This window comes from Doryrhamphus excisus, chromosome 6 (assembly GCF_030265055.1).
Source record: "Doryrhamphus excisus isolate RoL2022-K1 chromosome 6, RoL_Dexc_1.0, whole genome shotgun sequence".
NCBI lineage: Eukaryota > Metazoa > Chordata > Actinopteri > Syngnathiformes > Syngnathidae > Doryrhamphus > Doryrhamphus excisus.
This window is the reverse complement of record NC_080471.1, coordinates 3,589,012-3,601,352: the sequence shown is the minus strand read 5'-3', so window position 1 is coordinate 3,601,352 and position 12,341 is coordinate 3,589,012. Positions and strand designations below refer to the sequence as shown.

Genomic DNA, 12,341 nt, shown 5'->3' with positions numbered 1-12,341 from the left:
CAGACAAGTCCAAACGTCTACAATACTTGTGTTGATCTGACAAATATTTAAGTAAAGTTGATCAAATGTAGAATTCGTCCAGCCTCTGCTTGCTTCCAATAATGCCTTGCACACTGGCACTTCCATATGACTGTAATGTTTTTGGCGTACATTTTTGATGCTATCAGGGGAAATGCTAACCGAGGTTCGGAGGTAAATCAATACCCCCAGGCTACATTTCGGATGCTGTTCTTTTTATTAGATGGTGCAACTGGTCCCAATGGAATTGACACATTTCCTAAAGGAGTGGATTGTTGATGAATGATGATTCAGGTGCGTTGTTGAACAGTAAATGACATCGACAGTCGCAATGACCTTTGTCTGCACTTGGTACAAAAAAGTCCACCATGAGCGATGATGCTTTGGAAGAGCCCATCACGTCGGTGCGGCATCACACATAAAGCACCACAACCTCACCAGACAGCCTCTCATTATTACAGCAGGCGTGTAAACATTTGTTAGGCTTCTCTGTCCAAGCAGAGATAGGCCTCAGTTGACTGACAGCCTCCTCTAAATGGTGTCCATGACGCCTTATCCATTAAATGGCCGACGCTGGCTGGGATGATAATGTATTGATCACATTGTGATGGATGGCCTGCATGCGGGTATAAAAGTGAAGTTCTTTGCCAAGCTGGGCGCAACAAAGGTCCACCTCCGAAGAAAGAGAGCGAGTCACCATGCTGTCGCTAGCTGTGGTTCACCTTGTAGCTGTCATTTCTTCTGCAAGATGGACGCACGCACTTCCTCTCTATCCCGAGACCAACCTGGAGGCACAGCCGGGTAAGAACACAACTCAATTCATCTTTCATCTTTCAATGTTTTATTTGATGTACTACAATTTGGCACTGATATTATATAATTATTATATACATTTGGCAATGAGATAATAAATCCTGAAGAATCCCATCCAGCTTTGCTGTAAATATATTAATATGAGGATGTTTTCCACAGATTTTGCCTCTTATAACACAGAAGGGGATAATAATCTGTATCCTCTCCTGATGCAACACAACGGCCAAAGAGAATCTTGGAATAAAGGTATAGCAAAATGATAGACGTGCACTAATACCTCAGCAAAAAGCCAACATATATTTTGGTTCTGTTGAAGGACCCAAGGAGTCCCCACACCAGGATAACTATGCAAGCATGGTAAGTCCGAGTCTGCATTGACAAATCCCAAGAAAGCTTGATTTGCATTAGTCCACAATGTTTTGGGAATATTGATGTGAAGGTTGAGGGCCTTAAAGAAGTACTTCTGAAACTGGCAGTGGCCGACAAGCTTCGTTCTCAAGCGTTCCTCAGATCGGAGCAGGGCTTGCCCAAAACCAACAAAAGAGGTGAGAAAAATCGACGGTACAAAACTCGTGAGTTGCCACAAGCTTTGTTGTTAACCTGTAGGAAACATTCTGGATACATATCAGTAATAGTGAGGGATCATATTTGGTCATCTGAGCAGGCTTCATCAGTTCATGCCCAAAGACTTGGTAACCACGACAACCCACTTAGACTTCTCAATGACGCCAACAAATATAAAGACCAAAAAATGGCATAACCAGTGGGTATAAGAAGAAAATCATGGAGTAAGTGCAAACCATTAGCTGTTCCCATTCCTGGTCTTCCAGAAATACCCAAAGAAGGGGGTCCCCCTCAGACCCATCGTCAGCAGTATTCACTCTGTAACTTGCAATATTGCTCAGTATGATCTTAGCAGCCCTGGTGGCCAAAACGCCACATTACATCCAAAACTCAACGGACTTAGTTTCATTTGATGTCACCTCCCTGTTCACTCGTATTCCGACTCGGGATTCCACCACACCTTTTTCTCAATACTGCCTATTTTCAATTCATGGGAACTTCTTACAGACAAAAGCACGGTGGTGTATCCCTTATGGTGACCAACAAAGGGCCAGAGGAGAGCTATGGAATCCTTTATGATTGACACATGGGTCAAGATTAGAAGCCAAGAAGTGCTAGCTTTCACTGAGCACATTAACTCAGGGGACACAAAAAGTTGGCTTTTTGCGACCTGGCCTCCATGTTAGTGTTTACACAAAACCTCCACACAGTTTGTGAAAAGTGTATTTCCTTCCCGAAAGAACAAAAGCAAGGCGGATGAGGAAGACAAGAGTAGCAGACGCAATAACAGGACACTCCATACCCAGAAGAAGAATCTGGTGTATGCGGGACAGTGCAGGGACCAATGCACCCATTTTTAAGTTGGGGAAACCAAGCAGGCACATGGCAGATGGGTCCATGACCATCGTTACACGTGATGGGATGCTTATGAAGGTGATGCCACCCAAACAACCATCTTTGGCAGGCAGAGGCTCCACTCCATTGGATCCAGTCATCATCATTTGACAAGAGCCAACCAGAGCCAACCATTCCTGTCTGGACCCGCCTCCTCCTTTAGAGGATAAATAGATTGGATCTTGCACCGAGCTCTCAGACTAGAGCTGTCCTATCTAGTCTGACTGGTGTGTCCCACCTAGTCTTTGAGCATGAACTGGTGAAACCTGCCCAGATGAGAAAGGAAACATCCTCTAAGTCAAGTTGGGATTGATTGGATGGATATTTAAGACTAAATATCATGATTTCATTCATTCATGGAGAATTTAATACATGATTTCATGTTTTCCACATCATGATTTTCAACTGACTGATTTATAGATTTCACCATAGTTGCGATTAAACTGGCTTTTCATACTGGCGCTTCATAAAATATTGTACTATTATTTAGGTAAAAATGATATTAAATATATATTTTAAATGACCATTAAATAACTGAAAATATCCATGAAATATTGAGTGAATAAGTTCAATGTAATTATTAAAAAAATACACATCACAACATAATTGGAAAAAAATCACAACATATTGAAGAAAAAAAAAAGTATTTATTACATTTTGGCCAAAACAAAAAGAAAGCCGTGTACAAATTTGTCTTGAATTATTCTTAATTGTCAGCTTTGTTTTTTTTGTTTTTTTTTTACAGCTTGTTTCTGGAAATACTGCGTGACCAATTAGATGTGGAGCAAACAACCACTCTACACTTTGAATGAAGCTCAATAGAACATCTATTTTTTACGACTATTGTAAGCTAACGATTGTCTCTTTGGTGTGTCTCAATAAAGTCAAGTATGAGAAAAGGGAGTGTTGTGTTATCTGTTTCTCAGCCATGACTATTTCACACAGTAGCCACGCCCCTTTCAGTGTTTTATTGGTGGAAAAGTGACACGCTATCATCATTGTCAACTGTCAACCAATCAGATAGAGAAGACTAGTCCTGGTAGACCAGTTTTTCCATAGAAATAAACAGTTTGGAAACAGCTGGTGTAAATATACTGTATGTACACTATAAACACAAATCTGCTCAATTATATAACAGTCCATTGCACATTTGGCCTCTTGAATCCAACATGTTCCCGGTTTTGAGCAGTTCTGGTGCGGTTCAGTTCACGTGAGCGGAAATGTGAACACGACATAGCCCAGTGTTAAAATGGCAGAAAAACGCATGCAAAAGTGACAAACAAGAGTAAGAGAAAATATGCTGGAAGTGCTGCTTCTCTGCTGGGAAGGAATATTTAGCATAAACGCTAAGGAAACGGCACCAAAGTATGTACCAAGTACTGAACCACAAGTGTGAACACGGCCTAAAAGAGGTCAGATAATGAAGGTTTATTTCCTGTTATTAGCCACACTGAAGTAAGCCTTCTCAATCTCGATGTCGGCTGGACACGTCTGTTTGAACTCTTCCTGCTCGTAAGCGTTGTGCAGGTATCTCCACACACCCGTCAGCTGGGCCGGGATGTCAAAGTCGCAGTATTTCTTGGAGGCGATCTGGAAAGCAAACAATGGTAATGGTAATGGTAATGGTAATGGTAATGGTAATGGTAATGGTAATGGTAATGGTTTTATTTCATTTGAACATGCATCAGATTACAATTGAGTGCATCCCATAATCAGTTCCCAGTTCCACATGTCCAAAAGGAATAGGAAGATATTTGATGGCCTTCTGAGGTTTTCATCTAATACAGAGGAGATCCTCAAGAAGTGCAATCAGAGACTGTACATGTTGAGGAAGCTGAGCTCCTTTGGAGTGAACAAAAATTTTTTGCTGACCTTCTATTATGCTTTCATTGAGAACTTTTTGGCCTTTTCATTCATTTCATGGTTTTATTCACTGCATCTACAGGATCGGACTCGTTTAATCAGTATTTCAAATGTTTGTTCCAAAATCATTGGCCATCCTGTGAGACCTCTTCCTACACACTGCGATCAACAAATAACCCGGACTGCATACAGGATTCTACAGGACCCTTCCCCCGCGTTACACCCCGTGTTTGAGTGGCTTCCATCGGGTCGGAGACTAAGATGCCCACGATGTAGAACACAAAGGAGGAGGGCTACCTTTGTCTCTACAGCAGTCCGGCTTCTGAACTTGGACCCCTCCCTATCCAGATTTCGCACAACCTCCCTTTAGCTTGTTATACTTTTTAAATTATTTAATTACTATTTATTCTCTTAGGTACATGTGTGTTCAGTTGTGTCTGCTCTTTTACTTGTCCTTGTCTGCTTTCTACATTTTTATTCCATATGCTGCTCTCTGTGTCCTTTAAATTGCCCCTCGGGGATAAATAAAGTGTTTTTGAACTTGAACTTTGACCTTGAACTTGAAGCTTATTAAATCCTACCCCTCCATCTGGTACTTTTACAATCAGTAACTGTTCCATTTGTTCACTTCCTGCTTTCCATAATACACTTTGAGGTTTTTAAGGCATTATTTTAGCTGTTTGAAGATGAACTATATCAGCAAGTTGAAGTATTTGTGATTTTACAAATAAGGAGTTAGTATGTTCTCTGTAGGCGGCATTATGAATTATCCTTACTGACCTTTTTTGCAGTACATTTAGCCAGTGAAGATTGCTTTTATAGTTATTAGCCCATATTTCCACACAATAAGTAAGATATGGTAGAACCAGAGAGCAATAAAGAGTGTGGAGTGATTTCTGATTGAGAACAAATTTTGCTTTGTTCAATACTGAAATATTTCTGGCCACCTTATGTTGTATATTTGTAATATGAGGTTTCCAGCTCATATTTTCATCTATTGTGATCCCCAGAAATGTATTTTCCTTCACCCTTTCAATGTCTACACCGTCTATTTGTATTTGCTGGTACGTGTCCTTTCTGCTGTTAGCAAACAGCATGATTTTAGTTTTATTTAGGTTCAAGGACAATCTATTATCATCAAACCATCTTTTTAGTGTGACCATTTCTTCTCTGACCTTTCTAATGATTTCGTCTGTACTCCCTCCAGAACAAAAAACAGTGGTATCATCCGCTAATAATACCAGCTTTAAGTCTTTCGTGACTTTGGAGATATCATTGATGTACAAGTTGAACAGTTGTGGTCCCAGTATTGACCCCTGGGGAACTCCGCACGTAATATATGAACTTGCAGATGTGTTTACGTATCCTAGCTTTACGTATTGCTTCCTGTCAGCTAAGTAGCTTTTGACCCAGTTCAGAACTAATCCTCTTATTCCGTACCTTTCTAATTTAGTTATTAGGATGACAAAAAAGGACTGTGCTGTAGCGTCTAACATTTTCAGAAATAGAAATCATTTACACACACATTATAAAGCCGGCTTTGTGGTGTTCGGAGTGTCCCTGAATACATCTCACGTTCTTCTAATAAGAATGAGGAAGTGTGTGAGTTGGAGGTACATACAGTACGTACTATATGGTGTTGGAACGGTACTGATGTTGGTGTGTTCGGTCTAATGAAGTCTAGACTCTGTGTGACTGTGTGGGGATGCTCCACTGTGCTTCCGTCTGCCGTCATATCTGCTTAATTACACTAAAAAGGTTGACGTGATTCATGACATGAATTAGTCACTTTTGACTACATTTCTAAATCTCATATGTTGTTCTCACCCGGATGACATGCAGTTTGGGCAGCAGGTTGCAGTCAGCTAATGTGAGGTGGTCACCATCCAGGAACTTCCTCTTGGAGATGCTGATGCTTTCTTGGGAGTTATGGTCAACCTCCTCAGGAAGAGGAGCGTTCAGGTAATTGTCCAGACGCTTAAACTCCCTCAGCAGGCTTTTCTCCTGAACTGTAGACCCACAAACAAACATATACATAAACATATACTGTATATACATACACTCAAGATGTGTATCAAAAGTAACGGGACTGAGTGTCCTGTATGAGCTATGGGCAAAAGTGCGTGAGAAACACACACTCATATATGCTGTTTATATGTTTAAAACTGTAACTCACCTGTAGAGGCGGGCAATACTAGAAAAATTAGTACGGATTGGTACTGTTAACATACTTTGGAAATGGACATTATCCAAGATCATTGAATCATTTGCCTTTCATTTGTTGTAATCAGTATAAAATGGATATAATATGATAAGGATATACTGATATGGATGATTGATCCAACCTCTACTTTAAAGAAGGAAAGCGACTCACATGCGTTATTTGGTGTATTCTTGATGAAAGCTGAAAACTTGGCGAAAATGTCAGCGCCCACGTCAAAGGAGTCTTTGTTTCGTGGGCTGAGGTGAGGATACCTGAAGAAGGAAGGAGTACATGTTTCTTTTATACTGTCTTCTGGGGATCACAATAGATGAAAATATGAGCTGGGAACCTCATATTACAAATATACAACATAAGGTGGCCAGAAATATTTCAATATTGAACAAAGCAAAATTTGTTCTCAATCAGAAATCACTCCACACTCTTTATTGCTCTCTGGTTCTACCATATCTTACTTATTGTGTGGAAATATGGGCTAATAACTATAAAAGCAATCTTCACTGGCTAAATGTACTGCAAAAAAGGTCAGTAAGGATAATTCATAATGCCGCCTACAGAGAACATACTAACTCCTTATTTCTAAAATGACAAATACTTCAACTTGCTGATATAGTTCATCTTCAAACAGCTAAAATAATGCATAAGGCTAAAAATAAGCAATTAGCTAAAAATGTCATCCAATACTTCTCTACAAGAGAGGAGAAATATGATCTCAGGGAAGAAGTACATTTGAAACACAAAGTAGTTGGACTGCTTTTATGTAATATCACCATGGCAACATACCCCTTTCCTCACTAGCGTCAAGGGTAGTCCATGCATTTATAATTATAATTCATAATTGAAATATTAATTGATATATGAAAAAAGTTAGTTGTCCACATCACATTTGTGGTGGGTGATGTTGTGTATGATATTGCATGTTAATTGGTGACTAAACTGTCCCTGGTATTTATACAACCAGTCCAGGATGTACCCCGTCCCTCGCCTGAAGTCAGCTGGGATAAGTTTCATTTATTCAAGTACATTTAAAATGGGTTTCATTTTATTTACTAAAAAAATGAGTCAAATCTACTCCTAATAATTGAGGTTGAGTTTTAGAGTGTCGTTTATTTGACTGTACTTAAATATTATTAGTTTAGTCAACATAATCTAGTTTCACATCAAATTGTTTCATGCATAAAGTTATGTTCATTCAACAAACATTTTTGTTTCAGTGCACATACGGAAAATTGAAAGGATGTTTTGTAAAGCAACAAAATGTACAGCAGGTATGCTAAGTTATGTACAGTTTGTATATTTCAAGAAAAACAACAAAAAAATACACATTATTTATTTCTGTTTGTTTCTCGTGACATTGCAAGTTATAAAAAATAGTTTTCTTTAAATGTAATATTTAAACCTTACGCTACTTAAATGACATATTCTTTCTTAATATTATTATAATATTAATAATATTTTTAACAATATTATAAGTTTATTCTCATAAAATTGCAACATAGTTTCTCATTAGAATATGTTTTGTTTCTGTTTTTCAGTTTTTACTTCATTCTCATAAAATCCTGTTTTTTCCAGCCTTCCAGTTTCCATAATTATGTACAATTTTATCTCATAATTATGATTTTATTTCCATAATACTTTTTACTTTATTCTCATAACATTCCAACTTTTTCCACAATCAAATTTTCCAACAGTTACAATTTTATTCATACTTTTTTAATATTTTTAACTTTAATATTTCAACTTTATGATACTAAAATTACTTATTATTTATTATTATTTTCCCTCATAATATTACATCATTTTTGTACAATTTCAATATAGTTAGATTTAGTTGGATTTTTTTCTTGTAATATTTTTTGTCATGATCCGTGTTGTCCTTTGCTGCCCCCTGCTGCCTTTTGTCTGCATTGCACCCTGAGCAGCAGCAGGCGGCCTGTTCCTGCACACCTGTGGCCCATGTAGACCTGACTATTGAAGCTCTGCTCTGAGACCGACCAGCGCATAGCCAGATTGTCCCTCAAGCTTTCCATGCTGCACGCCCGCCGCTCGGCCACGTGTGTGATCTTCCCGTAGCCAAGCTTTCTGGCTTTTAATCCCGTTCTTGTGAGTACTTGCTGCTCGAGTTATTCTCATGTGTTTCTTTTGTTGCTTCGTCATCCTTTTGGTCATCAGCGTTTTTTGTTCTTGTGCCTTGTGGCCCCCGAGCTGCACTTTGGACACCCGTGACCTAGATTGTAAAGTGCTATTATAACTGACCAAACAAACACACAATTAGTGCTTGGCAATTTGTTGTGTAATATTTGCATACTGTTTAGCTAACTGGTTTGGCTTCTAGTTATCCTTACAAAGTCAGCGTTCAAGTGCAAGTGGCGTGCACCGTACCGGGGCGGGGCTAGCGTTTGCTCAAGAAACTCCTCTATTTTGATGAAGTCTGTTTTGAGGGTGCCGTTGTAGAGCAGGAAAGGAGGGTTGGTGCCAGGGGCCAAGTCTTTTAGCTCCGCAGGCTTCCTGTGTGGAGAAAGATGGAGAAACATCTCATTGGTTTGCTGTTATGGATGAAAATCTGTGTAATGGGCGTGTCCCTCCATTATTACATCATGGGCCCATTATGTGCTCTGAAGCCATTCATTAGAAGCATCCTTTATATGTTTCCTGAGCAGTAATGACCCTGAGAAGTTCCCACAATGCTTGTTTAGGGTCCACACTCAGCTCTTTGTATCCTGACGGTGTGAAAGTTTTGCGCTATTGCATAAAAAAACAACAACACCTCAGTTCCTGTGTGTCTTTAATAGAGGTCTTTGTGGACAGGAAGAGGAGGGGTGCTTACTTCCTCATGTCAACAGTGGTCACGGTGAACTTGACTCCTTTCAGCCACAGCACCATGAAGAGCCTCTGGCAGAAGGGGCAGTTGCCCACGTTCTCGCCGTCATGGCCGGCCTATCGCGTGCATAGAGAGAGAGAATAGCGGCCATGTTATGTCTCTTCCTGCGTGTTGATGTTCTACGACACAAGCCAGGGTGGGCTGCGTTTCGGAGGAAGACCACCGTACGACCGGTTTGTTTGTATAAAGTCACACAAAAACTCCAAGTGATGGCAAATGAGAAAAGTGTGATGATAACCATAGACTTTGACCATCTCTGTCCTGGTTGCTCAGTCGGTATGGCTATTTATACAGTGTGTTGGCAGACCCCCAAAATGACTTTTTAATGATGTTCTAACAGTAAGATGTCTCTTCATGCATATTTAAGCTAATTGTAAGACGCTTTTAAAGCATCAAAATGGCTAAATGAAGTCAAACGCAAATGATCTCAAGTCTTCTGGAGTGACCAATCACACTGCAAAAAGAGGTGCAGAATGTGGAAGATCCAGAAAGCTTTCTGTGTGGGATATTGTGTGTAGCTGCTCTACAGGAGCCCACAACTCAATGAAAATTAGCATAATAGGTCCCCTTTTAACTCGTAACTTCCAACATCGCCTGTGCAGTTATTGAGTTATTTAAGAGGTTTATGACGGTCACAGTTTGACTCTGGAACTGAAAAACGTATACAGAGGAAAAGGTGTTCTAAGGCGTTAGTGTGTGTTTGCATCCATGTGTATGAAAGCGGGTGTGCCTGTGTTATGTTTTTAAAACAGCTGAGGTCACCGTAACAAATGATTACTTCATGAAGAAAAAAAAAACGTGAGCCCCTCCCTTGCAACTCTCAGTTAGGAAAGAGCCTAAATGTAAGAAAAAAGACTCTTATGTATTGAATGTGTTGTATGTAATATTCCAGGGTGTTCCCCACCGCTTCCAGACTCATGCTGTATGGAAACGTCTGTTTTGGTGGAGAAACAAGCCCCCCCCACAGCAAAGCGGGTGTGCCCGCCTGTGTGAGTATTGGGGCCAATCAGCCACTTTGCTCCCTGCTTGCTGGCTCCCTGCTCACTTTTCTGGGCTGCGATAAGACCTGCTGTGCCTGCGCTCTGATAAGACACATAAAACCCAACAACAAGCCACGAGCCACGACGCTCTGCTGACGGAAAGAAGCGTAACGACATCTGCTGTGCGTCAGGCAATCAAAACACATGGAGGAGGCTGGCGTCTGATTGGTTGTCGTGATTAACGTAATATCACGTCTGCAGCCTTTCTACAAAGTCTATGGGAGGAAGAGCTACATTTAAGGTTACATTAGATAGTTAGAGATGAAATACTAGACAATATTTATTATTATCTATACCAGGGGTCGGCAACCTTTACTACCAAAAGAGCCATTTTACCCCCATGCTCACTAAAGGAAAATAGACTGGAGCCGCAAAAAAACATAATTTAAAAACAATTCGAAAGTTTGAATCTTTCTTAATTTGACCAGTTTTAATAACAGAATACAAGAAATTGTTGTTTCTCACCACATGCAAAGCATAAATGTAAGCCAGAGAAGCAGAGAAGAGAAAGGCATCTGTTCGGACAGAATTAAAAACTCCCAAAAAAAAAGCTCATCCAATCACTAGTCAGAATTCTATTTCTATATATATAATTCTATAATTCTATTTATTCTCCACATTATTATTTATTATTATACGGGAGCCAGGCAACGACATTTCATTGGCAATTTCACTGCTGTGTTATTGTGCAATGACAATAATGAAAGAAAAAAAAATCAGCCAGGATTCATTCAGGGTCTCACAGAAAGTCAGATTAAGAAAAAAAAACTCATTACAAAGATGCGTATTTTCGGGTGTTAAAAAATACTGCGAAAGGGAGCCACAACAACGAGGCCGAAGAGCCACATATGGCTCTGGAGCCGTGGGTTGCTGACCCCTGATCTATACACACTGAACTTGAAAGTGAAACCAGCAAGAAAATGGAGAGCATACAAGAATCAAATTGCATGTTGAGTACTATACATGTGTACATGTTGGTAGGTCTGCATTGACATGAAAGCCTCTCAGGGGCTATTTGAGAAGCACTTCCTTAGATGAATAAATGTTTGTACGCTCCACCAGTCCAGGGTGTCGTCCAAAGACAGCTGGGATAGGCTCCAGCATACTCCCACCCAAGTGAGGACAAGATAAGCGGCATAGAAAATGGATGGAAGTCTCTATGCTGTTCAGTAAAAAGGGTCATCTTGTAACCTTTGCTTCCGTAGTATGAATATCTTTATTATGTCTTTTTTTTCCTTTTCAGTGGGGGTGTTAATACTTGGGATTAATAATGTGGCTGTCCTTTAATTTAATATCATTTGCTTTTAGTCATTTAATTCACACAATATTCCAAATAAATAGAAGGTTACATTCAGGAACATAATACAGTTACACTCATACAACTCAACATGTCCAAAAAAATAAAAACACTGACCTTGACAAACAACTCTATGCTTGGCTCCTTCTCTGAATGTTGCCGTAATGCCATGATGTCCCAAAATTTCCTTAAAAAAATTAAAAAAAAATAATACAAACCTCAAGTTGTGAAAAAAGTTCCCTCAAGTGGTTTTTTTTTTCAGCAAAGAGTGTTGGGACGCCTCAAGGCTGCTGATGTTTGGTCTCCACAGGAGGATCAGCTCTCAACATACTTGTCAGTGCCGGGGGAGGGTCCACAGAAAGGGGGGCGGGGTGCACGCTCGCTTATATACCAGCTGCCAAAATCTATGAGGAGGAGCTTAAAATAGCAATAGGAATAATATATATTGTAATAGGAAATGATAAAGCTATGATTCAATAATAATACAATCATTAACCACTCACATTCCAGCACTATTAGACATGTGTGTGTGTGTGTGTGTGTGTGTGTGTGTGTGTGTGTGTGTGTGCGCATGTGTATGTGTGGATGGGAAGGACTATTTTGTTAGCGTTTAATACAAATGACGCGCTTTACACTTGAAAAAGAAGCATAAAGGTCGCCTTCATGGCCACATTGTGTGTATAAAAAGAAATCCAAATATATTTGACACTTGAAGAGTGTGGAATGTGTACTTAAAGCAATCAATCAATG

At 39.8% G+C, this 12,341-nt stretch overlaps 2 protein-coding genes across 2 annotated transcripts; one reads left to right on the top strand and one right to left on the bottom strand.

Annotated features, from left to right (window-relative positions):
• The first annotated feature begins 716 nt into the window (after positions 1–716).
• On the top strand, positions 717–3,066 carry urp1 (urotensin-related peptide 1). The gene is made up of 4 exons (XM_058076100.1): positions 717–819; positions 1,148–1,188; positions 1,271–1,376; positions 3,035–3,066. Exons 1-4 carry the CDS (start codon positions 717–719, stop codon positions 3,064–3,066), a joined length of 282 nt encoding a protein of 93 aa, XP_057932083.1.
• Positions 2,945–11,935, bottom strand: clic2 (chloride intracellular channel 2). Its single transcript, XM_058075330.1, has 6 exons — positions 11,709–11,935; positions 9,201–9,310; positions 8,756–8,881; positions 6,527–6,627; positions 5,980–6,161; positions 2,945–3,879 (listed from the first exon to the last, which is right to left on the bottom strand). Exons 1-6 carry the CDS (start codon positions 11,760–11,762, stop codon positions 3,718–3,720), a joined length of 735 nt encoding a protein of 244 aa, XP_057931313.1. The 5' UTR covers positions 11,763–11,935; the 3' UTR covers positions 2,945–3,717.
• Between the last annotated feature and the right edge of the window lie 406 nt (positions 11,936–12,341).